Source organism: Scatophagus argus, chromosome 23 (assembly GCF_020382885.2).
Source record: "Scatophagus argus isolate fScaArg1 chromosome 23, fScaArg1.pri, whole genome shotgun sequence".
Lineage (NCBI taxonomy): Eukaryota > Metazoa > Chordata > Actinopteri > Scatophagidae > Scatophagus > Scatophagus argus.
The window spans coordinates 6,904,022-6,923,774 of record NC_058515.1 but is presented as its reverse complement, the minus strand read 5'-3'; the positions used below and the strand labels follow the sequence as shown (position 1 = coordinate 6,923,774).

The 19,753-nt window shown below is 40.0% G+C and overlaps 3 protein-coding genes across 3 annotated transcripts; 2 read left to right on the top strand and 1 right to left on the bottom strand.

Moving 5' to 3' along the window:
- The first annotated feature begins 521 nt into the window (after positions 1-521).
- Positions 522-3,195, top strand: rpl34 (ribosomal protein L34). The gene is made up of 5 exons (XM_046380644.1): positions 522-607; positions 1,040-1,111; positions 1,227-1,326; positions 2,657-2,760; positions 3,065-3,195. Exons 2-5 carry the CDS (start codon positions 1,047-1,049, stop codon positions 3,147-3,149), a joined length of 354 nt encoding a protein of 117 aa, XP_046236600.1. The 5' UTR covers positions 522-607; positions 1,040-1,046; the 3' UTR covers positions 3,150-3,195.
- Positions 3,196-4,367: 1,172 nt separating this feature from the next.
- On the top strand, positions 4,368-6,176 carry ostc (oligosaccharyltransferase complex subunit). Its single transcript, XM_046380853.1, has 4 exons — positions 4,368-4,702; positions 4,956-5,049; positions 5,174-5,371; positions 5,555-6,176. The coding sequence occupies exons 1-4, from the start codon at positions 4,564-4,566 to the stop codon at positions 5,571-5,573; spliced, it is 450 nt and encodes a 149-aa protein (XP_046236809.1). The 5' UTR covers positions 4,368-4,563; the 3' UTR covers positions 5,574-6,176.
- A 2,502-nt stretch (positions 6,177-8,678) lies between these two features.
- etnppl (ethanolamine-phosphate phospho-lyase) lies at positions 8,679-19,193 on the bottom strand. Its single transcript, XM_046380852.1, has 13 exons — positions 18,998-19,193; positions 18,474-18,592; positions 17,836-17,995; positions 16,505-16,579; positions 16,271-16,364; positions 14,989-15,105; positions 13,356-13,438; positions 12,126-12,351; positions 11,332-11,486; positions 10,809-10,898; positions 9,713-9,843; positions 9,472-9,542; positions 8,679-9,280 (listed from the first exon to the last, which is right to left on the bottom strand). The coding sequence occupies exons 1-13, from the start codon at positions 19,054-19,056 to the stop codon at positions 9,170-9,172; spliced, it is 1,491 nt and encodes a 496-aa protein (XP_046236808.1). The 5' UTR covers positions 19,057-19,193; the 3' UTR covers positions 8,679-9,169.
- Positions 19,194-19,753: the final 560 nt, after the last annotated feature.

Genomic DNA, 19,753 nt, shown 5'->3' with positions numbered 1-19,753 from the left:
GACACAGGTGCGACTAATGACATCAATTGGGGCACTCGTACGTTTAGGTGTGCCGGTAGGCCAGCAGGAAAGCGGGTACCACAACAATACACATACTTAACAGTATAGGTTACACCTAGGTCTGCTCTGCTGCGACATGTCAAGGTTAACTGTGAACATTTTATCCCGTAGGCGTTTCTTTGAAAATTTCGAGGAATTTATCTTTTCACAGTATTGTTTTTATTGTTGGTCAACTTGAACCAGCCATCCTTCATTTCCCAAGCCAAGTCATAAAAGACTGATCTGTTATAGTGTCTGTTGGTCGCTTGTTTTCGTCTTTTATTTTTCCCAGAACCTCAATAAAATTTATCATTACAAGACAGATTGTGTGCTGTTTATACAGAACGCATAAAACGGGATGTTTTGGATTTTTTTCATCCCTACTACACAAGTAAGCTTTAGATGCTGCTGACATAATGTGGAGCAGCCACTGGTTTGTGTGTAGTAGAGACAAACCACCAACAGGGAGCAGAATAACAGGCAGGAGTCTCGGAAGTAGCCGGCATGGAGGAACTTTAACCCGTAACATCCGCCTTACTCCTTCCTCTTCCGGTTACGGCCATAGCAGGTATGGCGGCCCCTGCTTTCCTCTAAAACGTTATGATTTTATAATCCACTGCAATCTTAGGTTTAAGGAGAAAATATGGCCGGTTTCAAGTAAAGATAACACTGAGAACAGGTCTTTGTTTCCAATTATGTGAAAATCTAAGTACTAAGTGGTATTTATGAGATACTTTAAAGATAATGATTCTGAGCCCCCTGCAGCAGCTATCTTTACACCGAGATAAACCGATAGCCGCTGTAGCTAACAGTCACGCTTAACATGTTTCTTGTTTCCGAATCTTGTTTAAATTTCTCTAAGTAAAGTAGTCGGGTAAACTACCCCTGTCAGCCTTTAATTTAGTAACATTAGCCGGTGTCACGTAACCTTTTGAGATGTAGCATGGCCAGTTAGCTTAGCATCGCGTTCTTAAATTGAGTCAATATTGTATCTTTTCAGCTTCAAGATGGTCCAACGTCTGACTTACCGTCGTAGGTTGTCCTACAACACCGCCTCCAACAAAACCAGACTGTAAGTGGACTTTCTTCAACGTCTGTAGTCGCCTGCCTGGGTAGCTGACACCGTTGCAACTCATGATCTCATGTGTAACAGCCTAATTTCATTGTTACCGCATTTGTTACTGCAGGTCTCGGACACCTGGTAACCGTATTGTGTACCTGTACACCAAGAAGGTCGGCAAAGCCCCCAAGTCGGCATGTGGCATCTGCCCAGGAAGACTGCGTGGAGTAAGTAAACTCATTGCATTTTGGTCACTTGTTGGCTCTTTGCTTTCCCTCAGCAATGTGTGAAACATCAGTGTTTGTGTTTTAACACTAGAGCCCAAATTCGTTGGTCTTACTAAATACCGACATTTAAGGAGAGTCGAATTGACTGAATTTTGGAGCAGTTTGCAGAACTAAGTGGAGGTTCTGTTTGTGTTTGCTTTCTTGAAGGGACATACAATTTGATTGTGAAATTATTAATATGCATTGGATGTGATTAGGCAATATATGGATGAGGGTGGGTAATCTTACTGAAGCTGGTAAACACATACCTTTGCTTCATTTGCTGCCCTTCTTCTGTAAACATGATGGTACAAAAATTGATGCTCAGGTCAAGTGATCCTCATGCACTGCTTCATCTGCCATCATTATGGGCAGTTAGATAGATAGATAGGTACTTCATTGATCCCGAGGGAAATTCAAGAGTTGTTGGTACTTTTCAGATTTAGAATTTGATGTGGGATGATGTGATTCAAGTTCACATGCCCTTGATGGAAGCAAGTTACTAAGAAACAACTTTGGTTATTTACACCTACATGTGCATTGAGCTGAAGTTGAAGTGTTGGCATTTCATTTAAATCGGTGCTTTGAGTAGTTGCCTGTATGGAAAGGCCTCACAGACATGAACTGCAGGAATTAGTGGAGAACTGCTGATTAGTCTAATTGTGAATTGGTTCACTTAAAGAGGGATATTATTGAGGGATAAAGAGGGATGTTGTTGTTAGGTTTTAGGTGTTTAGCACAATAACCATCACAGAAAATAGTAAAGTTACACAGTATTATGCAATTAATATTGTTAGGTTAGGCTTTTGGTTAAAAAATGGTCAGTTGTAATTTCACGGAATATTTCTGTATATTTTAAGAATGACAATATAATTCAGCAAGATAGATAAGTAAATGTACATGTTATGATCATCAGCGATTTTTAAACCTTAAACTGTGAAGTGATACATCGCTGCAACCCTATTCCCATCTTCTGCGTTCCAAAGTACTTGAAAGCAGAAGTGTCCACCTAGTAAGTTCTGAGCTCAGTCAAAGTCAGTGTGTGTGATGATACACAAACTTAACAGTGTGGTACAACAGAATTGCACTCTAAAATCTGAAAATAATACGGACATTGCATTTGTGGCCTTCATTGTAGTTAAAAACCTGGTGCCTATTTAATATCATTTTACTTGTAGCCTACAATGCAGAGGTTGGTTATTTCCACTGCTTTGAAACATGTTCAGGTTAACTTTTTCCCAGTTGGTACACGTTGCCTTTGTTCTCATTGTTGTTCTGTTCTCTCTTGTAGATTCGGGCTGTTAGACCTCAGGTTCTCATGAGGCTCTCCAAGACCAAGAAGCACGTCAGCAGGGCCTACGGAGGCTCCATGTGCGCCAAGTGTGTGCGTGACAGGTAAGAGAGTCATTTCCTTTCAGCTTCTTGCAATTTTGATGAGAAACTGGAGATGAGGCTGACATCTGAGATAATGACAAGGCGTCTACCGTTAATAATAGTTCTCCAAATGTAATGAGAAACGATTTCCAATTTTCTATATCTATCTATCTATATTACTTTGTGGTATTTATGAGATACTTTAAATATAATGATTATGAGCCCCTACAGCTGCTGTCCTCACACCGAAATAAACTGATAGCCACCGTGTAAAAAGGAATATTAATAACTAATTTCTAAATTGTCTCTTTGCTTTTATCCTCAGGATCAAGCGTGCTTTCCTGATTGAGGAGCAGAAGATCGTCGTCAAGGTGCTCAAGGCACAGGCACAGAGCCAGAAATCGAAGTAAAATGTGTATTTGTATTGCCACAATAAAAAAATGACAAACAAATCTATTTTCTGTTATTGTGTGATTTGCTTTGGTGTATTACATTGAAAAGAGAGGGAACCTGTGTGACTAGTTTGTAATTGTTTTTTTGTGATTTTTGAACTTTTTATCTGATAAAATAGGGTTTATTCCACCTTTTGAATTTTACTTTTGGCCCAATATAACGTGGTCTATAATTGAAGCTTTTGAATCAGTTTCACAAAAGATTTTTGTACTGGTTGTCTCTGCCTTTGATTTCAACACAGTTTTGCTGTTTGTTAATTTTTCAAGAGAAATCCCCAAGAGGCCTTAATGATCAGTATAAAATGCTATATTTTCTTAAATGGACATTTTGCATTTTAAGGTTGAATGTGGTCTTTAGGGGTGCAAAAGGACTAAAATCAATGTTGTGGTCACATGAATTGAGACAGACAATGAAGAGACATTAATGCAAAAGAATTTGACTTTGGATTGTTAAAATGCTCCCTGTTCAGTATTTGAATTTAAAATGTATGTCCAAGGGCGTATAAGGATTTGAGTCAATGTGGTCACATTGAAAGTTATGATGACAAGCAGCCATATTCAGAAGACATTCAGAAATGGTAGAAATGTACACTATATAGACAAAAGTATTGGAATGGGTCTGTTATTCAGGGCTTGGACTTGCAGTCTTACTTCCAGTGAAGGGAAATCTTAATGCTTCAGCATACCAAGACATTTTGGACAATGCTATGCTTCCAACTTTGTGGCAACAGTTTGGGGAAGGACCTTTTCTATTCCAGCATGACTGTGTCCCAGTGCACATAGCAAAGCTCCATAAAGACATGGTTGGATGAGTTTGGTGTGGAAGAACTTGACTGGCCCACACAGAGTCCTGACCTGAACCCCATCCAACACCTTTGAAATGAACTGCAAAGACAGAAACACTCAAAAATCTCGTGGAAAGCCTTCCTGGAAGAGTGGTAGTTATTATGGCCGCGAAGCTGTCTGTGTATTTAGAATGCGATGTCACTGAAGTCCCTATTAGCGGAATGGTCGGGAGTCCCAATACTTTTGTCTATATGGTGTACATGGAAACAAATTCGACTTTGGATTTTTTTTTTAAACAAACGCTTCCTGTTACTGTGTCTTTAAGTTTACGTCACACACAGGCCTCGCCAGTGTTGTGAGACAAAATTTAATTTTTTAGAAAGCTACCGTAAAATTATTTAAGGTATTTTTACTAAGAAGGAGTATTTTACACCTCAATAAATATGATGTATTTATGCTTTGTCTAAAGGACAGTCGTTCAAAAAAAACATTTACTTCCGGGACACGTCAACAAAGTCGCTGCTCAGAAGGATCTCAGTCAGCGTCAGTCTCTGCATAGTAGCCATTAGACATTTTTCTAGAAATCATGGAGACATTATACAGTATACCGTTTGCTGTGCTGGAATGTCCGAATATAAAACTGAAGAAACCGTCATGGCTGCACATGCCGTCGGCTATGACTGTGTATGCGATCGTTATCGTCTCCTACTTTCTCATCACGGGAGGTAAATGGGTCAGCTAAGCTAACGTTAATGGAAGACTACTAGCTTGTTAGCGTTAACTCTGTATTTTGTCTGCAAGTAATTTAAAGTGAACAATGCAGATGTGAATAATGCTTTCGTTGCATTTGTAAAACAGCCTGTTAACAGTAACGTCAGCAGTACGCAGTTAACACAATAGATGAGCTGGCACAAGAAACTAGCTGAATGCGTTTTAAGTTGCTGTATGGTCTGAGTGAGTCTCTCACTTGCATTCTAGGTATCATTTACGATGTTATTGTGGAGCCACCAAGTGTAGGCTCGATGACTGATGAGCATGGACACCAGCGGCCAGTGGCCTTTTTGGCTTACAGGTATGGCAGTCATAAGATGATAAGCCCCACAAATCAAGGAGCTGGTTGGTGATGTTACTTCGGATAGTAAAAGTAAAATTTAAGTCTCACTGAATGCTGAATAACTAATATATTTGTTTTCTAGAGTAAATGGGCAGTACATTATGGAAGGACTGGCTTCCAGTTTCCTCTTCACGATGGGAGGCCTGGGCTTTATAATCCTGGACCGCTCCAATGCACCAAACATTCCCAAACTCAACCGCTTCTTATTGCTCTTCATTGGCTTTGTCAGTGTTCTCCTCAGCTTCTTCATGGCTAGAGTGTTCATGCGCATGAAGCTACCGTAAGTCCGTGCTTGCTCCCACCAGAAATCTCCATCTACCTGTGGGATATTTGTTGTCCTACCAACATGTATCTTACGTAGTTGTCTTCACTCAGCAGTAAATTATGCTCTGCAATTCTACTACTCTGAACAGATTTTCGTCCCTTAACTCTTAACAAATTCTTCTTCTTCTGTATTTTTCAGAGGATACCTCATGGGTTAAAGAGAGAAAGAGAACACTGAAAATTAGTTGGATGGATGGAGGACATCTAATGCATGGGCGCCACCAACACGCAGTTCAACTAAATTTGTGGATAAACATGACTTTAATGTAATCAAAAAGCATTCAGGACTGAAAGCACTGACCTTGCTAAAGAAATTAGACCTGGCTGCACTGACAGTCTCTCAATGGCTGTGCCTCATTGGTGTTCAGTGACTTCCCTTTCTTCAACTTTACTCCAAATTTTGTAACAGAGTGATGCAGAAGATCACATTGATCACAGTTAAAGGCGCATCATTGCATCATTTTTCTAATAAATAAAATACAATATCCAGATCCCTCTAAGTACAGTGCACCTGGAGCAAAGAAATTTCATTTCACTTCACTGAATGAAACTAGAAGTACCCTACAGCAGGTGCAATTTCTCTTAAGAAATTGGAGAAAGAAAGGAAAGGAAGTTCTCGAACACTCAAACATAGAGCCACTGATTTGATATTAGAAGGAGAGTCTGAATAATGTTTCAGTTGTATGTTTTTGAAAAAGTCTTGAACTTGTCGCAGTTGCATTTTTGTACAAGTGTTTGAAATAAATCTTCTTTTCACAGTTCCTTGTCATATGTATTGACTGTTTTGTCAGCCATTAACTTCGAGGCTATTTTCTCCCTCAACGTGTTAATGAACATACAACATATAAAGGGATGAATTTTGTTCATCCTCCATGCTGTTCTTTCTCCTTACTCCCATTATTTTTTAAGTATTTCTCTTTGCCTCTCATTCCCTCCTCAAATCATTTGAACTGTGTACAGTAATGAAGTATTTATTGTTACTAAATAAGCCTTATTGTTCACTGTAATGTAATTTGAATTCTTTCTTGTATTTCTAATCATCCTCACACTTTTCTTACCCAAGTAGTCTTCCCAATTGAGTCTTTCTAATCAAAGTCACCCTAAGCCTGAACAAACTGACCTCTCTTCCGATACATAGACAGTATATGGGAGTTGAGAGTTCTACATAAGCATTGTAATTTCCCTACCAGAAGGTGGTGTTATAGATCTACCAGGCAGTTGTGTTTCCTGTTCATTGCATTCACCGTTATCATGACAACAGTGGACAGGAAGGAGCCTCAATTTTGAACTTTCTAACACCAATGTGTTTCATTGAGATTAAGCAGTCTGAGCGAGGCCTTCCATCCCGGGTGCTGTGAGGTTTTTGCTACTGAAGTAAAGAATTCCAGAGACTTCAGGCTTATTAAAATTTCATATTAGCAATGAATTAGGCCTGGAAGGGCAGGGTTTTTCCCAATCTGTAATTTTGACCTCAGATCAAAGTGACACCTAAATCACAGTTCTGCAAAACTGTTTCTATTTAGCACTGTATGTAGTAGTACACCCCTCACCACCTGTTTGTAAGAAGCAGTTGATCGTGACATGTTTAAAACTGTAATCTCACGGAGGGACTAACTTTTTGCATTGTTAATGGCTGTTTGGAGACATTAAGTGGCATAAGTTACTGTAGGTTGAAATATCTCATTATTACCTTAATATAACTACATTCTGCTCAGGATTATTCATGTTTCTCCAGTTTCATCAGTTTTTTTTTTTTTTTTTTTTTTATTTCTTGTGTTTCTAACTAATGATTTTGATAATTCACAGGAGCTTTATGTACTGTTCCAGAGCAAGTCGAGACACCCTGCGGATTGTTCTTTGGGACTTTAATCACATCAAGTATCCCACCAGGGATAAAAAAATCCCCACACAGGACCACTGTTAAACCAAATTATAAAGGACACCTGTCCCCTGTGGAGCTTAGGGGCTCTGGTCACTTTTTGGTTCATCTTCTTTGGACTTAGAGACAGAAGCTAAAATCTGCTCAGCGTGTGGCCAAGACTGGCACAGCAAGGCAAAACTGGAATTACAGGCCTGCTTTGATTGCACCGACTGGACTGATTTCATAGCTGCCTTTCTGCCTGCCTGCAGGTGCGGATATGTATGAACTCATTGACACTATGACATTTTAAAACCAGTTTTGTGAGGACGTGTACATGCCAACTGAAGCTTAGCTTGTATAAAAAAAAAAAAAATCATTCATACACACCTATCTTTTAACTTCATGCACATACATAATAGGCCTGTTTACTTTTACATGTTACTTTTTGTTTGTAGCTGTACGTCCCTTTATATTGCCTTGTTCATTGTTCTTGGAACTGTGTACAAGTGCATTGAGAGTAACTAAAGACCAGAATCAGTTTCCTTGCATATGTACACATAAATGGCCAATAAAACTGACACAGAAACAACATCAGGCAAAAACTGATGATGAATTACTACATAATATAATTAGGAAGTAAAGCAAGAAATTGATCTGCAAATCAGAAGTAAAAAATAAAAGGGAAGGGATTATTGTGTACATTAGAGTATATCCAATAAAGTGTTTTTAATACAATACTCATAACCTTCACTGCTCTTTTCTTCTGTAGAGAAAAAATATCAGTGGCTCTTGAATTCACCTATGAAGTATTTGTTTTCCTATTTTTTGTTATTATTATTTTTTTTATATACCTTTACTATTGTTATCTTTATTTACCGTACTACAAACCTTTAGTGAAAAAAGTCCAAATATTAACCGAGACATTACATTATCCACATAGAATTCACACTGCATGTGTGTTGAGAGGTTCACTTGTCTTCTCTCCATAATGATCTGCAACTTTAGCCAAGTCTACTCCTTCCAGAGACTGAGATAACACCTTTGGTATTTCACAAGCTGCACAGATGTACTACATTACATTTACGTATTTTTTTTTTGTCTGGGAGAAGGGCCTCTCTTTGACTGGGTACTCCAACATGCAAGAGATAAACTCAAGGCTTTTGTCCCTTCTGTTACGAAGAACGGGACTGGAAACATTGGTAAATAATTGCTGACTTGTCAAACAGTGCCCATGTTTGTTTGAGACAGACTGGAATAAGTTACACTGAAGTCCACTTTTTTGAACTCGTTTCCACTTTCATGTGTATCCCACATGTGCTGGATTCAAGCAGAGCTTCCTCGAAGGCAGAGGTAAGGGCCAGAATTTCCCCCCCGTTGATCAACAAGCACGTATCACATTCAGTATATTCATAAAGTATTTTATTCAATATGGATAGATTCACCACAGACTGTACTGGTACTCCTGATTTCCAACTACAGTGAGCAATGTGTATAAATCAGTAAAAACTGTTTTAATGCTAAAGTCACATTATAACACAATTGAATGTTTTGACAGAAGAGTTTCTGATTTATTAAAATACTGATTCCCTGAAAGTCATGGTCAAGTAAATGTTGGCAAAAATTAAAAAAAGAATATCCAACTTATCTAGCAGGATAACTTCTACGCAATCAAGATAATTTTTTTTAAAACAATGAAGTGAAACCATAATACACATGTTGAACAAATGCTTGATTCTCAATTAAAAACAAAAACAAAAACCTGAGATAGATTTGCAGTATATCACGTCCCCATTTGGTTTCATACTAAGACACATCACTATTTATTTCTGTCTGTTGACGGTTATCTGAGATCAGGTGATATCATTTCACAGCTGTCTCTATTCGTACGTAGCGTTATGTCTTGACACGTTTGGTTTCTTTGGTTTTTTGAGGAACTCCTGTTGTGCTCCCTTTGTTGTGTACTAACCCACTGTGATACTGGTGTCCATTTTCATCAGTTGGCAGCTTGAAATTAAACCATAAAGAGATAAAATTGAAATAACAAAATCGATTAGTCTGGAAAATCTTTAGTAATTGTCTTCTTTTTTATCTTCTTTATGCAAATCGTTTGGTAAGTTTTGGTTCAAAAAACAAACAAAAAAACTACCTTGGGTTTGTTCGAGAGGATAAAATTCAAGCAAAAGTGTCACACTTACCTTTCTTTTGCTGCTGTTATTCTCTACATTCAATGCGCTGTGCAACTTCAAGCCTTGGGCTTCCTCAAGCTCTGCAAACAAAGACACAATAACACGCACCAATGAGAGCTCTTTCGTCAACAGTAGGATACCATTACACACCTTGATCCTTTTAGATAGTGGACAAGCCAGAGGGATGTCAGTGTATTCCAGCTCCACCATCCTACACAGCACCCTCGAGACAAAAAGTAAACATAAATACCTGTAAGAATGTGGTCGATCTTCTGCACCACCAGGTCAGCGTCCTCCGTGTTGAAGCACATGGGAGGTTTAAATTTCAGCACATTGCGATGTGGTCCGTCAGCACTGAGAAGGATGTGCTGTTCCTTTAGCCTGAGACAAAATCTGAATTATTCTGCACTCTGTGTCCAAGTTACAGATTTAAAGGAAGTGGTTGAGACACTTAAAAATGCCTCTTTCACAGCAGACAATTGGACTACTCATAGCAGGATAAGCACAGATGGAACTAATATTATGAATAATATCTGTGCTTCATGCAGGTGTCCAGTAATCCAAGACAGCAAGGCAGGGTGCAGCGCAACAGCAGCCACCCCTAAATAAACACACCCCTAATTAATGTCATCAGTTACACCTGTGCTTGTTGTCACCAAAGCCTATTGCAGGAAAAACTCTTCACCATAAAGTGATGGGAGTATTGTTCCATTCAAATTCTGTACACAAAAATGCAGTTATGCGGCAATCTGAGAGTATTGTATTTTGACAACACCTTTCAATCATGAGGAAAACAAAGAACTAATTAACTCATGAGAAATGAATCTTTGTCAGTCAGATGTTTTAATCATATTTACATGTGGTGTGACATGCAGAGTAATCATTTCAAAAACTGGCCTTCATGAATGAAATCTCATCACTAGTTAATGAGGTTATAATGAGTCTTCTTTGGAGTGCATATGAGGTGGATTTATCGATTCAGCGTTACTATATAAGCCCTTTGTGAGACTTGAGGTAAGTGTTCTTCATGGAGTACAAAGGTAGCATTGCACAGCTTTTTGGTTTACACCAAAACATGACTGCAGACGTACGGTTGCAATTCCCGCAAAGGAGACTAGAGAACCCTGCGACTGACTGGCGACCAGTCCAGGGTGTACCCCGCTTCTCGCCCAAAGTCAGCTGGGATAGGCTCCAGCTCCCCCGCAGCCCTGACGGTATAAGCGGTATAGAAAATGGATGGATGGATGGAGACTAGAGAAGGCTGCAGAGTGGTTTCATCGAAGCAGCTTCTTTGCTTTAAAATTACTTACATGACATCAAACACTAATCTTACATCTCACACTTACTTATATATGACTTCTTGAGCTTCTGCTGTAGCAGGAGTGAGCTTCATCCTGTCCCTCACAAGCTCCAATCCAACAAAGAGCCCACAACCCCTGCAAGATGTGACACCATTTGGTTTAGTCATCTCTGACACACAAAGAATCCCATACATCTCCTCCCCCTCTTCACAAACTTAATTTTTCCAAAATATGTTCTGGCTCATGTAAGATAGTCCAAATTAAGCGTTTTAAGAGCCTTTTTTTCATGCTAATATTATCTTTATGGTGACCGATTTCAAGTTTTAAATAGCAGTTTGTTAAAACCTAATGGCGTCAGTGAGTTCGAGATAAATCTATTAGAGAATCTCCAGCAATGTTTAACTGACAATCACTGTGAAGGACAAATCTCTCAACCAAAATTCTACTTCATTGTGGAGTTACTTGTTTCCATGCTGGTCCAGAGATTACACAGACACAACTCCAGAGCATGCATTTAGTAGAAGCAATCTGCAGTGTTGCGGATCAGCTTCACTACCTGTTTGCTTACCTGACGTCTCCAACCAGTGGATGCTTCTCTTTCTGCTTTTCCAGCAGATTGGTCAGGTATCGCCCCACACGCAGAGCATTACCCTGGAGATCCTCTTTCACAATCACGTCTAGCACGGCCAGACCGATGGCACACGACACTGGGTTACCGCCAAACTAAGAAGTTCAAAACCCACACATGGAGGAAAGATTACACTGGGGTTATGTTCACACCTCCTAAGTAGCAGCTCAATCGTCGGGACGACACAGAGTAACAGCAGTGTTTTTTGCTAAACTGACAAATTAATACTCCAACACAATTCAGCTATTACTAGTATGTGACAGAAAAATTGCAACAAACTGACTGAAAATCAATTCAATATGAGACAGAGAACTCTTACATTTGTATTGTGCAGACTTTTTTTTTTTTTTTTTTTTGCCTTTCACAGGAAATAACTGTAATCTGACGCCATCAATAAAGAAACGACTGTCTCGAAGGGGTAATGTATTTTAACCCTAATGTGGAAAACAGCTGTGTCCATACATTAGGCAAGAACTACAACTATACAGACAAATGTCTTCATGTCAAGGATGAGGTTGGGTCTGTAACATTTCCAGTCAACAGCAAAGATCTTATCATGTGCTCGCTGCAATCTTTGTGAGTTCTTTATAGATTATAATAACCACATTATAGTTTAAAATTTTGCTATTTAGATCCTCCATGTTTTGGGTGTTTGGTGGTACAAAAACAGAGTGATTTATCATGATATTACCGTACAAGCACAGTTCTTCATTATTCTCCACTAAAGATCTTACTGTATTGAAATACTCCATCCCGGATAATGCAAAGGCCTCTGCCACCTCTTTGGTCGTCACCACACATGACATGGGGTGGCCGTTGCCGATGGGCTTTCCCATGGTGACAATGTCAGGCACAAAGTCATCTCCCTGAAGCTGGAAAGCCCAGAAGTGGGTGCCAACACGGCCAAAGCCCACCTGGACTTCATCAGCAATGAAGACTCCTCCTGCCTTGCGGACATGTCTGTAGACATCAGCGTGGAGATCATCTCTCGTTAGTTGCTCAGTCTCTTCAAGAGGCATAACACCCACATAAATGCAACAGTACTTAAAACCAGTGGTGGAATGTTATAAAGTACATTAAAGTAATTGTACCTTAAAACCAATCATCTTCAATGGTTTTGATTGTGAATCTTTGTGATGTTTATAAATTGAGAAAAGTAAAAAAGTAAGCAACTATAAACTCACTTGGATCTGAAAATGTCAAAAACCTGAAAACGTTGTTTTTCTGAGCTTGTGAAAAGATATGCTTCAATAAGATTTTGATTGAAGGACTTTTACTTGTGAGGCATTGATACCTTTACTGAAAGATGTGCTATGCAGGATTTGTCGGTTGATGTTTGAAAACACACCATTCAAAGTTGCAGTAAGTGAGAAAAGTAGAGGGAAAGAAGCCTTCTGTGTGGATACACAGACAGCTATGCAGCTGTAACAACTTCTACTCTTCTGGGAAGGCTTTCCACAAGATTTTATAGTGTTTCTGTAGTATTTTTTGCTCATTCATGCAGTAGAGCAACAGTGAGATCAGACACTGATGTTGGACCAAAAGGCCTGGCTCACAATCTCCGTTCCTGATTATCCCAAAGGTGTTGGATGGGGTTGAGGTTGAGCTCTGGGCAGGCCAGTGACTTTCTTCCACACCAAACTCATCCAGCCATGTCTTTATGAACCTTGCTTTGTGCACCAGGGCACAATCATGCTGGAATAGAAGAGGGCCTTCCCCAGACTGTTGGCACAACGTGGCTGAAGCCAAAATTTCCCTTCACTGGAAGTAAGGGCCAGAGCCCAACCCCTGAAAACCCCATTAACCCATTGCCCCATTACACTACTTCTGTCTATGTAGTACACCTTAAAGTAAATGATGTGAATGATTGTGTTAATGAGCTGACTCTTAACAGTGGAAAAAGAGAGTAAAATACTATCAGATAGTGAGTGTGAACACGAGTAAATCTAAACATGGGTACCTACTCTGCCACTTGCTGGAAGTAGCCCACAGGGGGAATGACCTGCCCACCGCAACTCTGAAGTGACTCAGCAATAAAAGCGGCAATCTGCGTAAAAGGAAAAATATGTCAGGTCTATCGATCTAAAATCAGACCGATAAAGTGGAAAATAGAGTTCTGACACCTTTGACCTGTAGATCTCCCTCTTTCATAAGTGTCACTTTTCAGTTGGCAGTGCACAAACAAAAGAGAGAGGCAATCATGTGACACTTGGACAGAAATGTAGGTCACTGTGGAGAAATACCTTTTACAAAATCTTGACAGTGTATTCACTTCTAAGTTCAGAAGGGTGCAACATTTAATCACATACAAGTGTCTCTCCATTATCACAAAACGGAGAGTGTTATCATACTCCATTTGGCAGACTGCACAAACATCCATTAGAAAGGCACTCTGTACAATCTCTGGACTGAAGTCCCATCCCTCTCATCACTGGAAGCATGGATATGCCCCTGGGTTGAGGTTTTCAACAAACGATTATTGGCCAACAAACTTAAGAGTCCCCAACACATGTTGTTGTGATTGGGGATTTGACCCCCAAAGCCAGAGTCCTTGGCCAGAACCTGAGATTTGGGAGAAAAAAATGACAAAAGAGAGAAAAAGGGAAAAAAGGAAAAGGTGAAAAAAAAAACAAATGAGTATTTGTCAATAAAAGGGAGCAAAAAGTTTCATTTTTACCTCTTTACTCAAGGTTTCATTAAACTCTTCTTTTTTCCTTTTATGAAATGAACCAAAACGTTCGTTAGGAAATTTCACATGTAAAACCTGTAAAATCAGTCTTTCCTGTCTTCATTGTGATGTTATTCTGAGGGTCTTGTATCACTGACACTTCCTCAACGAAGTCTGCGAAATTTTGATCTTCAGTCCCGCAACAGTTCAGTCGTGAATACGAGCTTTACAGGTAAAAGGAAGGTCTTTGAGGGAAACTGGAAGACTCTAGATATACTTTGACGTATAGGCAAAAAGGTTTTTCAGGTCAGTTCTCATGACACACCATATTCTGCCTCAGACTGGCTAGAACTCACTGCCTTCATTGATTCAGTAGGTTAGGTAACACTGTTGGCAATGAGCAGTGAGACTGGTTAGGATAAGCGAATCAGAGGCAGGATAGGACAAGTCATGCTTTTTGACATCCTGGGAAAAAAAATACCACGTGAGGATTAGTTGAGTGATGATACAGTGAATATACATTGGTTCCTTCAAGGTTTTCTTCTGAGTGTGGTAGATGAATGGGTTCTGTTTGGAAAAACATTTTACTTCAATGTGTGTGAGGCTTGCAGTTCTGTAAAAAGTACATGTGTATGAATGCATGGTAATTCTGAATGATGTCCCTGTAGGCCCCTAGTAAAGAAGTGCCACTTTAAATCACTGCCTGTGTGTTTTGTTTGATATGTTAATCCTGTGCTCACCCAAACAAATAATATTTTACAATAATTTTCTCACATTCTCACCAGATTTCTTTCCTGTATTTGGGGCCCATCTCTTTGAAAAACAACCAAACCCAAACAAACAAAAAAACAATCAAGTCCCCATATGTCAAACACTTTAGGTTATATCTGCTTTGGATTAACACAACAATATCAGACTCAAACTGTTACCTTGCCTCCCTTTTCATTGACTCTGTGTATTATATCTTTGACTTCATCTGCATATGCCGTGGCGGGGTCAGGGTGGTCCACTCTGTATTTGCCTCTGTACACATCTGGGCTCGAAGCCTACAGGAGACAAGAAGAGACGAGATGATGACTGAAGCACATTCACGTGCCACATCTGCTTAACTGATTGTACAGTGTGTAACACATTATCACAAAAAAGTGAATGCAAACAGACTACAAAGATGTCAGGTTTATGTGACCCATTGTGACAAACAGGCATCACAGTTTGAGTGTGAACAAGAACTTAGTTGTAAGCCTGAAACATTGCTCAGCTGGTGGATTACCTGCACCTGACTGACAGCTTGATTCCTTAGTGTCTATGATCATGAATAAAATATTTGAGCTGGCGAAACAGTTTTGGCAAGTAACAGTAGAGGTGGGGATTCCAGAAGCTGCCATATCAAACTACACGGAGGCGATCAAAGAACACAGTGCACAGGAGAGCGCTGGAAAACAGGACTATGCAAGGACTCAGCTCTCACTCCAGATTGTGGTGTTTTCTCAAGTTGTCCTGCTTTCAAAATGAACTAAAAGTCATACTCAGTTTGACTGGAAATTTTCATATTGCACATGTATAAAGTTAGGAGGCTTAAGAGATAATCTGAATTCCAGTCTTATATGTTTTAGTTCAACATTGTATAGTACAAAAAAAAAAAAAAAAAAAAAAAAGCATCCAGGACACAACTGTCCTGTTCTGCCTCATTCCAAAGCTTTACATAATGATTCTATGAGTGTGTGGTAGTAAATAGACTATGCAGCACATTGTTAGGAGATCAATGGAATATTTATGTATCCTTAACTTGACATATGCTCCACATTTGTAACCAGAATGCAGTGCATTGTTGCCATCGCTAGCCATATCCAAGCATTTATTTTCAAAAATCAATGGGGTTGATGAGTTACAACGTTAAATATGTTGTCTTTGCACTGTTTTCAATTGAATATATGTCAAGAAGGATTAGTAAGTTATGACAATTTGTTTTATTATAATTAGTCACAACTTCTTTGGAATCAGGGTTGTGGTAACTTGTGTTTCATGCTTGTGCCTCCTCTTTTCTCATCCACACACACACACACACACACACACACACACACACACACACATATAACCCTTTGCATGCTTACTACCGGTACTCAGTAGCCTGCCTTAGCCCAGTAGTGCAGGTTGAGTCATGATGTTTTAATAGTGTGCAGGCAGGCACACAGCGAGAGGAAAAGCACTCACCACATGAACAAATTGGTTCTGCTCAGCATCTGACAGCTGGTGGAACTTATAAGGGCTGATGTCAATGAGCGATGAGACGTGGCCGTGGTACGCACTGCAAACAAAGCAAAACAAAGGCCATGGACCAAGTCAGCCATTTGTCTTTAGTCTGATTTATCATCATTTTAAGAAAAAGTCTCTGAATAAAATGAGTGCGAGCTGTTTTCCAACAATGACCCGGGAGGCAGCACTCACTTTTCCAACGTGATGATATCTTTGTGGCCTGTGTACTGCCATGCCAGACGAAGCGCCAGGTCGTTGGCTTCAGAGCTGAAGTTCGAAGGGACAAGGGTTACTCCGAGTTACTCAGTCACCACAAGATACACAGGTGAAACCTGGATATCGCTAGGACGTCAGTCACAGTTTGATGTTTCACTTCCCGTTATGAGGGCAAATGATACTGATCCATTTACAATGGCAATGAAATTTGGGATTCAAGCTTAATAATTCTTAAAGATCTAAGATATTAACTACTCTGACTACTACATCTTTTTTACTTACTTTGTTCTGTGTATTTAAAAGGGAATCACAACACAAAACAACAAAGCTGGAAAAATGAGTGTAAAAACATCACCCACACCCTTCCATTAACGTCTTTTTCTTCATGACCAACAGTATGTGAACGTACAAGACTTTCACCCCTATGTGAAATCATAATTACGTGATTATGATGGTGCGATAACAGCCTCCACACCTCCGGGGAGGATTTCGCTCCCATTCAGCCACACATACTTCAGTGAGGTGTTACAATTCATCTCTAAGAGTTGAGGTCGGGGTTCTGTGCAGGCCAGTCAAGTCTTCTCACACCACACTCAGACAGCTATGTCATTATGGACATTGCCTTGGTCACAGGGGTGCGTTCACACAAGAAAGTGTCCTCCTCCTTCCTGTTGCAGCAAAGAGGTGGACGTGCGCTTCTGTCTAAAATGTTGTTGTACGCTGTTCCTTGGAGTAGGCCCATAAACATAAGGTTTATAACTTCCCTAATTTATACCCCTGGGACTGATAAATACTCAGTCTGGTGCTCAGTGCATATAGATAATTATCTACAACATTATTACCCTGGCTAAGATAACTCCTGTTAACACTCCAGCAAGTGGTGTAAATAAGTAACCAACTGTGACTGGTCCCGTTTAATGTCCAAAGCCAGACATGCATTATATTGTGTCATATTTCTTTATTGTCTGGAATCCTAGACTCTCCCTAGGAATGCTGATCTGGAACTTTCACTTTTAGCTTTCAAAGTGTTATGAAGCAGATTCATATTGTTGTTGCTCCAAAATCATCTTAATTAGCATCGCACATGAAAATCCACACCAGCAGGAGGCTGTTCCAAGAAGGATGACGCTGCAACACTTAAAATGTATGTTGTTTCCTCTTGAGTACAGTAATTTGCTAGTCAGTCACGTTTGGACGACGTCCTTTTATCTGGTTCCCCTTCACTAACCCCAACCGATGGACATCCCACAAACGTCAGCTTCATGATGTGTGTGTTGTTTGAGGATTGCAAAAATGCAGAGACATACCCCGAGTTGACGAAGAAGCAGACAGACAGCTTGTCGGGCAGCGTGGCCTGCAGCCTTTGGGCGTACAGCACAAGGTTGTCGTGCAAGAAACGCGAGTTGGTGTTGAGCAATTCCATCTGCTGAGCTCCTGCCTTCACCACGTCCGGGTGACAATGGCCCACTGCACAAATGGAAGAAAGGATGCATGCAGGATTCGAAGAGGTCCTCACGTTCAGGACAAAAAAAACCACGCTTTAAATCAGCTGACTGCAATTTGAGGTCAAAACATACCATGACAGCTGATTTTAAAGGCACATAATTAGAGGCCATATACTGAAATGAATGTGGTTGACTTTTACATTCCTGTCTGTCTGCAAGTAGTGCAGGGTTAGTCACTCCAAATTAAGTGTGCATGACGTGACAACTTTGTAGAGCAGATCAGTTTGCCGAGTCATTCCACTCATGCAATCTCGTGAAAACCAGTCCAATGCCTGGCTCCCACATGTCACACACATGTCCCATATGTAAGAGAGGACGAGTCTGTTACGTTCTTCTCTTTTGCAGGTGTTGGGGAAATTTAAGTAATAATAAAGAGGTATATGATGTTTTATGGGTTTGTCTGTGTGTGTGTGTGTGTTATGTGCAACTGTGTGTCTTACCATGAGCAACATTGTTGATGCAATCCAAGTAGCGTTGTCCTTTTTCATCATACATATACTGGCCTTTGGCTTGCACAATCTTGATTGGGTCATGGCTGAAGAAAATCTTACAAGATGGCCTGCAGAGGAGCTAATATTAATATTTCAACAACGTGTGCAAAGTATGCCCTTCACTCTGGTTTAGCAGTTGCACAGTGGTAATAGAAGGATATTGTTACTTTTGAAATGAACTCTTAATGCCATAAGCTGTACTGCAACACAATACTCTCAAATGGACTGGATGTTTTCACAATGACAAATTATCAGTCAAAATCTAATCAAAATCCAATTCAGTTGCGTTTGAATTGGCCTCATTGATTCAGCTGCTTGATTACAAATATTTGTCATCAACGTATTTGAAAATAAAATTCCTTTATGATAGTTTGTTGTGGAACAAATTCTAAAAAAACATAAAAAAGGGTATCAACTTTGTGGTACTTTCATCTTTACTGTAAACTTTAAGTACAGGATGTTAATTATCTTACCCAATGTGCTTCTTTCTCAAGTATATCGTCTTGTTTTTCTCCAGTTTTTCCGCTGACATCCTGATGTTGTCCAGCTGGCGTACGACACACACACAAACACACACACTCACTCACACTCACGCACACATGCACGAAAACACACGTCAATCCCCGCTGACTCACAGATTCACCAGGCTACATCTGCTCCAGCAGAAGTGACCCGGCTTTATACACACGCGTGCGCGCGCATACACATATAGACCTCCACGCACAAGGGCAGGCGCGCCTCGCGCAGCCCTCTCGTGCTGCCACCTAGCCGGAACGTCACAGCAGATCACAGATACGTCTCGAGGACAGTGACGTAAAGCAGGTATTCAGTGTCTGCCGGCTGAACAGGACGTCGTCTGGAATTAGTTTGCCTTCTACAGTGAAGGCTATTCTTTAAATGCAGGCAGATTTTTGATTAGCTTTGGTCCGACAAATATTTATTACAACGAATAATCGAAACCCCATTGGATTACGTGAAAAAAAATTCTTAGCTCATGAAAATTTTCGATTCAAAGTTTTTTTTGGGGGGGAGTTGAGTCAGCTGTACTCAACGTATTTCTGCCTGCTTCTACTCTACGTTCGACCACAGCAACTGGATGATATGACAAAATATTATTAATCAATAAAAAATATGCATTGTTGGACATCAAAAATTACCTCAGTAAAGAAAACAATTAAAATGCATGATAGGTTTACTTTTGATACTTTTAGTTCTGATCATTTATACAT